General features: G+C 40.5%; 2 protein-coding genes across 2 annotated transcripts in view; one reads left to right on the top strand and one right to left on the bottom strand.

The window, feature by feature from the left end:
* The window catches only part of tbl1x (transducin beta like 1 X-linked), a 20,692-nt gene extending 10,456 nt beyond the window's left edge, over positions 1-10,236 (top strand). Inside the window, exons 2-15 of the mRNA XM_005723591.1 lie at positions 3,783-3,887; positions 4,321-4,466; positions 4,794-5,013; positions 5,571-5,703; positions 5,870-6,011; positions 6,115-6,178; positions 6,327-6,424; positions 6,864-6,924; positions 7,040-7,161; positions 7,247-7,321; positions 7,416-7,543; positions 7,970-8,135; positions 8,219-8,320; positions 8,476-10,236. Coding sequence (XP_005723648.1) covers positions 3,830-3,887; positions 4,321-4,466; positions 4,794-5,013; positions 5,571-5,703; positions 5,870-6,011; positions 6,115-6,178; positions 6,327-6,424; positions 6,864-6,924; positions 7,040-7,161; positions 7,247-7,321; positions 7,416-7,543; positions 7,970-8,135; positions 8,219-8,320; positions 8,476-8,502 — 1,542 coding nt within the window. The 5' untranslated portion in view covers positions 3,783-3,829 and the 3' untranslated portion in view covers positions 8,503-10,236. The remainder of the gene's footprint in view (positions 1-3,782; positions 3,888-4,320; positions 4,467-4,793; positions 5,014-5,570; positions 5,704-5,869; positions 6,012-6,114; positions 6,179-6,326; positions 6,425-6,863; positions 6,925-7,039; positions 7,162-7,246; positions 7,322-7,415; positions 7,544-7,969; positions 8,136-8,218; positions 8,321-8,475) is intronic.
* Positions 10,237-10,285: 49 nt separating this feature from the next.
* Positions 10,286-11,415, bottom strand: part of gpr143 (G protein-coupled receptor 143) — a 9,847-nt gene continuing 8,717 nt past the window's right edge. The window contains exon 9 of the mRNA XM_005723590.1: positions 10,286-11,236. Coding sequence (XP_005723647.1) covers positions 11,133-11,236 — 104 coding nt within the window. The 3' untranslated portion in view covers positions 10,286-11,132. The remainder of the gene's footprint in view (positions 11,237-11,415) is intronic.

The raw sequence follows: 11,415 nt of genomic DNA, 5'->3' as shown, positions 1-11,415 counted from the left end.
AAACTCTTGGTTTATGTATTGAAGCAGGTTTCTGAGCTTTATAACCACCTCTTTTCCAAAAAAAAGTCTCTAATTTGAAATTTGACTTCATACAAATTAAGATTTGACCAGCTTTCATACTACTCTCCAGTCTTTCATCTGATATCCCTCTGTGGTCACAGTTCAAAATGTGAAGCTCAAAACAAGGAAGTTGGAAAAACGCTGTAACAGCATAGCATGACAATTTGAGTTCCCCCTCCCCCAACACTGCCACCTTCTGTGAATTGCATCATATGTTAGTCATGTCTGTTTCTTAGGAATGTACAAATTTATCGACAGAGCGTCTGTAGAGGGAAGTGTTAGGTGCTGACTATCCTTGGTCTTTCTGCAAAAAGAATAAAAAGGAAAAGAAAAGAGACATCTGTCCTTATATCTGACATCCAGTTTCATATTTCTTGTGAGTCTTTGAGTATTAGCTAGTACCTGCTATTTCTACTTTCACATTATCTGCTATGATAAGATCAAATCCAAAGCTGTGGTACCTGTTAGATAAATCAACTATGCAGTAACTGGGCAGAAAAACATACTGGCAAAAGTCTAAGTTGTCTATTTCAACACTGAAAATATCTCGAAGCATTCAGCCACAGCATTGCTGGGCATTGTTGTCACGTTTTTTAGCCAGCAGCAGAGGCACAGTCCTGGCACAATATTGCTTTAGTATTGTGCTGTTGCTGCACAGAGCTAACCAGACCCGTGTCTACATGTTGCCACTGTGTCACTTGGGGACACTGTCAGATATGTGGAACAGCCAGTAATGTGTGCTACTTTGTTCAGTTTTGGCTCTTGTTTGTTCTCTGGCTTTCGCTCTGTTGCAGAGAAGACACAATTTATAATTTAAGCGTATAGACTGTTCTCTGCAGCCATTGTTTATGTTTTTAATGTGTGCTTCTTATTTATGTATTCATTTGTAATTTTGTGATTCTTCTTCTTTGTGGTGCACACTCACCACTCACACTTTCCTATTTTAATCAGCTTTTCAACCAGTTGGCTTTAAACCTGCTGTAATCTTGTAATGTCATCAGTCAGGCAACATACTGTTGGCTTTCTGAAGGACTGCACTCCAGCATCTGCGTTGGTTTCAATCCAGTAATTATGTTATCTGTGTAGCCGTAGAGCTACACTCGACATCCACGCACGACCATAAATTGAGCAGAAATCAGAGCTGAATTGAGGTCTGGGTCATAGTGTGCTGGTATACAGGGATATGCACATGAATTCAGATTAGCACATCGCTTCGCATTAACATATCATGAATTCAGAAACAATAACATGCTATGTGAACACTAAGGAGGCATTAAGCAGGCTTTGTTTGGTTTAGTGTGATGGTCAAAGGTGGACTATGAGGGTGTCGTCTTAGAGGCAGTATAGTGAGAGTGGCTGCAGTGAGCCCGATGTCCTCAGCAGGGATGCTCATAATTGACCCATTAGGCGATTTTTATCAACTCTAGCAATTTCCATTTTTATTTATTTTTTTTGCTTTGCAGTCACATGTTTTCCATTTGACAGAGTTGATACGATTGTAGAGCTATATTTTTCTTCCGCCTGTAAATGGTGTCAATATCACCATGCAGGCATGTTCGTTGTGATGAGGTTTTATTTTTTTTGTCCGTTTTAATACAGTCTCTAAGACGAAGTGAAGACAGGAAACTCTTAAGATGATAATGGTAGCTTAATATAGAAAACAGATGGGTATTTCTGCAACTGTTGCTCACACGCTGATTTGTATTTCAGATGCGTCATCTGATTTCTCGTATGTGTATTTGCCACATGAAGACTGGTTTTGCTGGAGTGCAATTTGCTGCTTTGTTTCCGTTGATTGACAGGACATTAATCAAATCTGCCAGCTGAGAGACTGAAAGCATTTCACAAAGTAGGGTTACGTGTTTCATTGAGTATTTTTCTCTTACCTGTGCAATAAGTGACATGAATCAGATTTCTATTTCAAGCTGAGCCGTGTGGTTTACGATCAACAATGTGTTTGATTTTATTTGCATGTTGCTAAGCACATTAGACAGCCCTCTAATAAGTCCTACAAATCCTACGATCCTGTAAGCGTTCAATCAGTTTGGATGTCTCATGTTTTTCTTCTGTGCTTATCTGAGTTCATCTGAACTGATAAACCTTTGCAGGACAGAGGTTGGCATCTTCTCTGGTTAGGCCCAGTGTTTAGTCAAAGGAGTCTTGAATGCACAGCGTGTTGTGTAATGGACGGTTGCATCATGTGCCCATCTGATAGAGGCTTTATTGGTGCTGCTGATGAGACCAGCATCTCTCTCTCTAGACTCCCATTTGATGATGTTTCCAGTTGTTTGGTATGTAGCTATAGAGGCCCTGGGATCAGTGGCTGAACGCTTTGATGTGGCTAGTCTGTCTTAGTCCCATATGTAAGCTAATTAGCTAAAGGGGAAACATGAGGGCTGTGGGCCAGAACTGGGTACATCGATGAAGGTAGACAAGCTTAGCATTGTTTATTCTTTGGAAGAAGAGGGTAAAAGAACTCTTACCTTGAGTGAAATGTGTCTGTCATTATCATATGCTTCAGCAATCGATGAAATGAGAATAAAACTGTTGTCCATGTAATGCTTCTGACATTCAGGTGTATGTTTTGCAGTTGCGAGCGTCTTTGCTCCGAGTATAATGACATAGTCTTTTATGTTCAAAAATATAAAAGAAGCTTGCTGCACCAGTTAGAGGTAGCTATTATTCCAGTCCTCGGCATCTCTATGGGGCTACAACAAAGGTAGACCCAATTTGAAAGAATATACCAAGGTGAAAGAGTGAATAATTCATGTTGAGTAAAATGTTCAAGCCCTCTGGCTTTATGCCCACTGGTAATTGGGACAACACCGCTCTGTCTATTTTGCTCGATCTCTCTTGTTGCTATGCTACCGAAGGGAATCTTGAGTGGGCCTGGATAGTGTATGGAATGAAAGTTGGACAGCCATGCAGTCTTCATAGCTGACAGCATCCCTTTATGTCTCTTTATGGTGAAATGTCCATCTGTTTACTTCTTATTGGGAGAGCAGGAAATGGTTAGATGTGTGTCTTTGTGCATTCCCAGGTTTAATTTGGTTCCTTTGCTTTGTTGTCTGCTGCTCTGACATTTTCGTTCTTGTGGTGTTTACTATAAATTTGTGTGTGTTTACATTGTTTCTGTGGGTGTATATACAAGGTTTTTTTCCAGCTTCATTTACTCTGTTCTTGTAAAGCATGTGGGAGATTATGAACAGTACAGCAACCAAAAATTGTTAGAATTAACAATGTTACTCCATTTTGATTTAATTGCTAACGTAAGTACTGTTATTAAATACTTGTATTTGTTTAAACTGGAAGGTTAGGTGGGCTGCTATGATTAATTTCAAGTCACTAGATGGGCAGTAGAGTCATGCTTGATATCCTAAAATCAAAGCTTATTCCATCTACTTGCTTTTTGTTCTGAATGTAGATTTTTGGGAGGAACTAATCCAGCGCTTAACAACATCAGAGGATCGAGTCATGCAGCAGTGGTTAAGACCAGAGTGTGAATGAACTAACAGGAAGTGGAAGTGAGGGCTTTCCCGTGCGTGTGTTTGTTTGTCTGCGCATAGCTGTATCACTATGCAAAGACACATTGTGTAACTATTTTTACCAGTAGGAGATGCCAAATGGCATTCGGGTCAATAAAACTATGGATTTGTAAATGTCACATGCCAGAGCACAGACCTAAATATTAATCTCAGATCCCAATCTTGATCTCTTCTCAGGAGTGAGCTCAGCCTTCCAGCATACCGCCTCCTTTCACTGGGCTAAGATGAGTATTACCAGCGACGAAGTGAACTTCTTGGTCTACAGATATCTCCAAGAGTCAGGTTTGCCTCTCAAATGTCTTTTTTTTTTTTCTTCTTCTTTGTAAATTTAGGATGTAAGCACCATGTGAAAACACAGTGTTGCATTGCTCTTGATATATCAGCATGCTATTATACTCAGGGATCTGAATTTAAAGGATCTGGATCAGTCCCGAAACCCTAGCCGTTGTCTTTTATTACTGTTTATTGAGACTGTCTGAAGCCATCTGGCAGTGTACAAGCTACTAGCAGCTCTGAGAGGTCAACACTGAAAATTGGCATGCCTTATTGTACTCTCAAATGTCATGCTTGTTATTCCATTTTGTTGTTGTATTCAATTACTCTTAGCTTTGATTGGATCAGACAAGACTTTTCTTTGAATATTTGTGTTGTGTTTGTGCACATCTTGTGCTTGGCACTCTGCTGTTAATGAATGTGAATGGTGTTTTGTTTTCAGGTTTCTCCCACTCAGCATTCACCTTTGGCATTGAGAGCCACATCAGCCAATCCAACATCAATGGAACACTAGTGCCCCCTGCTGCTCTCATCTCTATCCTGCAGAAAGGACTCCAGTATGTGGAGGCAGAAATCAGCATTAATGAGGTGAGGGCTGGGACCTGCTGTTACTGACTCCCACAGATGTCTTCTGTTGCTTAATGATACAAAGACAGACTTTGATCTTGATGCCGACTCGCTAGGGTAACTGCAAGTGCTTATTCCCCCCCCCCCCCCCCCCCCACACACACACACACACACACACATCTACGTCGTCTTGTACTGGAAGAAGCCCTGAAGTGTGTTTGTATTAGGCTGCCAATTAGGAAGCACTCTTCACCTTTGTAATTGACGATTATCAGGGAAACGAGACGAGTCACTAATTAAAAACCACACCCCTCCACCATGCGTTCTTAACTCCTCTTGTGATGACAGGACGGCACGGTCTTTGACGGTCGACCGATTGAGTCACTGTCGCTCATTGACGCGGTGATGCCAGATGTGGTGCAGACGCGGCAGCAGGCCTTCCGCGACAGACTAGCCCAGCAGCAGACCACCTGTACCATAACAGCTTCAACCTCTGGAATCCAGTCCAATGCGCCAAAAAATGGAGAAGCCACTGTCAATGGCGAGGAGAATGGTACTCACAACATGAGTAAGTTGAACGTTAATATCGTTGGTCGCAGCTTACAGTCACCACATTTTGTCTCTTAACTTTAACCCAAATATCTGAGTCATGACAGAAATGATGACTCATATAATACATTTCTGAGATCTGTTAATGTGACCTCATTGTGTTACAGATGTGTGTCAAGCACAGTCAGTTACTGTATATTCAGTTATGTCTGTAGCAATGATAGCCATTTTCCATTGCCCAACATGTGTGAAGTAATATATGATGCATAGGTCAGAGTCTTCTTACTGGAATATAACAGCTTGAGAGTTGCTTTTAAAATTAGAGATGTCATAGTAGTTGAAGCACCACAATATATACTTTAGTTGACTTTTTTGAATAGATTAATGATTTTCTTTGTTGGCCCCCTGTTGCTTGAAAAGTAATATATTCACCTCCTTTGACAATTGTCTAAACTAAATACTGTAAACATTAATGGTAAATCTACACAATGCTTAAAACTTGCTGAGAATTGTAGGCAAATCTGTGTTTTGCGTGTATGTTAATGTACATAAAATATGAATCTGTCCACTCCTCAGATAACCACAGTGAGCCTATGGAGATGGATGTGGATGTTGAGATACCAGCCAGTAAAGCTACAGTACTCAGAGGCCACGAGTCTGAAGTTTTCATCTGCGCCTGGAACCCTGTCAGCGATCTGTTGGCCTCAGGGTCAGTCTCTGTCTGTGCTGAAACACATCTTAATTCATCCTGCGTGAATCGTACTGTATTGTATTTACGCTGTGGTGTAAGACATCTAGCTTTATTAAAAAAACACTGCTGATAGGTTGTATTTCCACAATCATTTGACCGCCTCCTGTTATGTTGGTTGGTTCAGTTCGGGGGACTCCACTGCCAGGATCTGGAACCTGAACGAGAATAATAACTCGATCTCCACCCAGCTGGTGCTGCGCCACTGTATCCGAGAAGGTGGCCAGGATGTCCCCAGCAACAAAGATGTCACCTCCCTAGACTGGAATGTAGGTTTCAGATCATACATCACATCTTTCCTCTCGTACCTTTACCATCTGGTAAACAGGCAGTGCTGTCAGGTAACAGTTCTGTTATGTTGTCGTCCAACAGAGCGATGGGACTCTCCTGGCAACGGGCTCGTATGATGGATTTGCCAGGATATGGACAAAGGATGGTATGTCCTCCATCATTGTCACACATTGTTGTTTCTTTTGCCATTAGATTTTTATTTTTTGACATTGTTGATGTGAAAAATGCAACCTTCGTGACAATTTTGTGAGGGATCTTTTCTAAGAGAAACTGATATTACTCTTATCCATTAGGAAATCTGGCAAGCACATTGGGTCAACACAAAGGGCCCATATTTGCACTCAAGTGGAACAAGAAGGGGAACTGTATTCTCAGCGCTGGTGTAGATAAGGTACTCCTAAAGATCCCCAGGCGTGGATTTGTCTTTCACTAATAATATCCTTGTGTTTTGGGGGGTTTTGTTTGCTTTTTTGTTTCAAACCAGCCTTTTTTTGCTCATCAGACAAAGACTAAATCTCTGACATATCATTTTCTCATATCCATAGCCTAAAATTCTTAACAGTATTAAAAACGGGGAAAGAAACCTGAAATTTTTGGCTCCCACATTAAATTTTCTTATCTGTCTTTTACGATTAATTTGCCTTTTTTATAGCACAACAGACATTTAATCAAATGGAATGGAGTAAAACTTTACCAAGAAAGGTTAAGCAAACTGAGTCGGTGACATTAACTGCAGATGGGTTTATGGACCATCGAACGACAGATGAGGCATGTGCATTTGTGCAGAAAAGTTGAGCTTGTGTTTTAAAATGCAATTGTAACTTTTCCAGACGACAATCATTTGGGACGCACACACAGGAGAAGCCAAACAGCAGTTCCCTTTCCACTCAGGTAAAGCGAATTCATGTATCCAGATAAATGACTGTTATAGATAATGAATATGATACAAAGTGACTGCTGCTCAGTTGCGATCGTGCAACCCTAATGAGTATGGATTTGTGCACAGCCCCAGCACTGGATGTTGACTGGCAGAACAACACCACGTTTGCCTCTTGCAGCACAGACATGTGCATCCACGTATGTCGACTTGGCAGCGACCGCCCCCTCAAGACTTTCCAGGGCCACACGGTGAGCAGCTTTTCTGACCCCATCTCTCTCTCACACTAACTTTAGTTCTACCTCAACATACATGCTAATGAGCGTTGTTTTGCAGAATGAAGTTAATGCCATTAAGTGGGACCCATCAGGTATGCTGCTTGCCTCCTGCTCGGATGACATGACCTTAAAGGTAAGACCAGTCTCCGGTCTTGGAGGTTAAAGAATACAAACACATTGATTTGTATTCATACATACTTTGCTCTTGCCATTCCCCTCATGTGCAGATTTGGAGTATGAAGCAGGAGTCATGTGTCCATGACCTCCAGGCTCACAGTAAAGAAATCTACACTATCAAGTGGAGCCCCACAGGCCCCAGCACAAATAACCCCAACGCCAACATCATGCTTGCCAGGTAGGAGATTGACTATATATAACTCTCATTCAATACCGATCACACGGGTCAACTTTTAATGAAGTCCTGGCTTGTTGTGTTCACTATGAGCTGTGTGTATGTTGAACCTTATAGATGTGTTTGCGAAGGCCACAAGCCCCGATGCTTCTTGATGATAAGAAACTATGTCTCATTCTGCATTTACTTTAGTCTTCAGTAAATTTAGAGTTTGATATAACAGGCAATGTGAAATAGGTTAGGACATGGCCTTTAAAAACTGAAATGATGCAAATGGGTAGCTTTCAATAATGGAATTTTTTTTTCCCGTGTCTTCCTCTGCAATATAAAGCAGTGGAAATAAAAACTAGCATTTATTGAAGAAACTGATTATTAGGATGCTTTGATGCTGCTTAACCATCTGATTCCTATCCTCTGTTCTCCACACAGCGCTTCTTTTGACTCTACAGTGCGACTGTGGGATGTTGAACGAGGAGTTTGTATTCATACACTGACCAGGCACCAGGAACCGGTCTACAGCGTGGCCTTCAGCCCTGATGGCAAACACCTAGCCAGCGGCTCCTTTGATAAATGTGTCCACATTTGGAACACTACGGTAAGAGCCGGACTGGAATTTATACTGTGCCAAACGACAGAGAAGAGACAATTAATTGTCATTTGTTTGTGGCTTTGTTTCAGACTGGAGCCTTGGTGCACAGCTACAGGGGTACTGGCGGCATCTTCGAGGTGTGCTGGAACAGCACCGGAGACAAAGTTGGTGCCAGTGCCTCAGATGGCTCGGTAAGCGGTTTTGATTTTACAGTTTTAATTTCAAATAAAACAAAAATGTCAGAAAGCTCTCACGACCAATATTTGAAGAACAGCGAGTAAAAATGCAGACTTGAAATGTAATATTAAAGCTATCTAATTTTTATTTATTTATTTTGACATTCTAGGTTTGTGTTCTCGATCTCCGAAAATAGCCCACTTGATGATTAATCCTGGATTGTGGAGAAAAATGCCTTCTCCTGCCATCAGCAAACACACACTCATTGCTCAAGAAAGGCTGTAAAGGTGAACTGAATGAAAACTCACCGGAATAAAACCAGATCACTGCAGCGGTTTTAACTCCAACTGAATTCAGCGCACCCTCCAGTCGATGTGTGTATTTTATGAGAAGCCTGTTTGAGACATAGCGGAAGCTGGCTAAGAGATTCCCCTAGACTGGACACAACTCGCTGGGTGCATCCATGTATTAAAATGGTTCCTTATGATGAAGTGCTGCGATCCCCACGGGCCACTGGTCCACCGTTTTCGGGTTGTGAGGGTAGAAACACGGATGAGCCGAGATATATAAAGACAAAAGTGTTATTGAGACACTGGTGTTTGGCTGTGAGAGGAAACAAATTGCGAGGAACTTCATGTCGTAATGAAGTAACACAATGAAAGTAGCTGATACTGAAAACTGAAGCACTGCTGCTGTCTGTTGACACAGTGCTTAATTTCTCCCCAGTGGAGAAACGTTTGTTTCAAGAGTAATTCTTCCTTTTCTTTTCTTTTTTCCTTTGTTCCTCCGTCTTTTCTTTTTTTGTATCTATTTTCCACAGATGGATTTTTGAAAATCAAACTGAATGTGCCGCTACGAGGTAGTTCTTAGCTCATTTTTAACATCAGGTTCAACAACACAAAAGGAAAGGCCTGCCAAGAAATTGTCCTAACTTCCAAAAATGACCTGTTCGATTCAGTCGTCAGAAAACGTCATTCTGTGGACAAGATGTGAAAAGTGTGCTTTATACAGAGAATTATCTGCCACTCTAGATGTAAATTTAAAGAATGTAAAGATGTAAATTAGATTCGTACACAGACTTATATACTGTGTATATATGTTTATATACAGCACACTTTATTGCAATCCTGTAGGGGCTTTTTAATGGCTAGAGCGATCAGATCTTTGCTGATAATTCAAGACAAGACCACTCTTTAAATGAAGTGCATATCTCATGAGCTTCTTATGTTGCAGCCTTTCTGAAATCTGCCAGTCGTATCCATTTGATCGAGCTTACTTTTCGTTAAGTGAATCACAGAAAAAACATCAAGGAAAATGGCTTGAGCATTGTTGTTCTTCTCTGCTGATCACTAAAAGCCATGGAGGAAATGTACACCGCATCATCTGCATTTGGGAAGTTCTCTTGTTAAAGATTTTAGCAGTCATCACTATCCTACTTAGCCTGCTGCTTTTATTTCTGTTTTGTGTGTAAAACAAGTCATCACGGGACTCACAAACCTGTAACTGCCAAGCAGACAAGCAAGGAAAGTTTCTGCAGCTTGTTTTATTATTAGCATGGTTCCTCTCTGGCACTTTTCCTCTGATCAGCCTACTGAAAATTCAGATCATTTGACCAGGAGGTGGATTTTATGCAAAAGCCTTGCTGTTGTTTAAATTTTTTTTCAGGTGTGCTGAGCTTGAAATGTGTTGTGAGCAGTATGTCTGCCTGCTTGGATGTAAAGTAAAAGTATCTTCAAGCGAACCTGCTACCACTTTGATTTGCCTTTTTAGCTTTTAATATTTTTTTAAATTTCATTTTATTGTTTGATTTTATTTGTTTTTGTCTCACTTTTTGTCAGCTTCAGCAGGAGCAACATGAAGTGCACTTTTGTATCTGTGGGCTCAGAAAAAAAAATCACATTTTGCTGAAAGTCAAGGTCCAACTATTTGTTTTTATTTTTTTGTTTTTTTTTAATGTCACAATTGGATACTAATGGGTGTTTAATTTTTTTTTTGACTACTTTTTTTTTTTTTAAATTTGCTAAGAGCCATTATTGTCTGTGTCAGACTGAGCATTGGGCTGTAGGTCAGTGGCCATTCTTGGCATGCTAAGGAGCCCAATATGGAATAAGCGCTGTGACGGCTACTATCTTTTTCACCCTGATCCAGGGTCTGTCACCTGTTTCCAAGAAAAAAAAAAACATTGAAGTCATTCAGTGTCTCAAATAAATTACTCTATTTTGATAACAGAACTCAAGCCTTTGTCTTGAATTGTGTGTTTCCCCCCCCCTTTTTCTTGAGCTCATTAACATATTGTAGATTTGGGGAAAAATTGAAAGGCTTTTGAGTCAAAAGTGTAAAAGATATTTAGATATTTAATATAGCATGAAATACATGTGTGTAAAAATACAACATGGACACCTGGCAATACAATAACTTTGTTTTAAGATTAGTTATTTAGCTTATTTTGTGGGGCTTTTACAGCTTAATGTAAATGATTCTTGTCACAAAATCAGTGTATGCAATTTAAAGAATTTGAAAAAATGCTTCTTCAAGCACTTAAAGTACTTTTAAAGGTCAGCCGTGTTCGTTCTGGGACTGTTGAGTTGATGGGTCTGAAACGTAGCACTTTTATTTTTTTCTTTTTATGGAAAGGGTTTAAAAAAAAAAAAAAGGATTGGACTCAGGAATGAGGCTTAGTCTGTCATACCAAATAATGAAACTCATGACCAGTTCAAATCTCAGCAGGAAAACAAAGGCTTAATGGGAGACCATCTACAAAAAAAGTGACCGCAAAAACAATGCGGTGCAGCAAAGTGGAGGAAGGTGGTTTGTGGACGACCCCAGTTAGTGCCTCACAGAGTTCTCCAAGGATTCTCCGTCTGCGTCTACATCCTCATAGTCTTGTAGCTCGCTGGAAATGTGGATTTCAACTGTACTAGACTCTGAACCTAGCAAGACAAAATAGGGGTAGATTACTTGGTGCTTCTGCGCATTACACCACCTCAGCTTATCAAAACTGCGTATTTGTGTTAACATATATCTTTCCATGCAGCTTTTAATGTGGAAATGATGATTTGTGTTTTTTAAATGCATTAAAAAAACATGGTCTATAAACAAGAATGGGGGG

This window comes from Pundamilia nyererei, unplaced genomic scaffold, assembly GCF_000239375.1.
Source record: "Pundamilia nyererei isolate P.nyererei 1_Seehausen unplaced genomic scaffold, PunNye1.0 scaffold00009, whole genome shotgun sequence".
Lineage (NCBI taxonomy): Eukaryota > Metazoa > Chordata > Actinopteri > Cichliformes > Cichlidae > Pundamilia > Pundamilia nyererei.
This window is presented reverse-complemented; position numbering and strand designations above follow the sequence as displayed.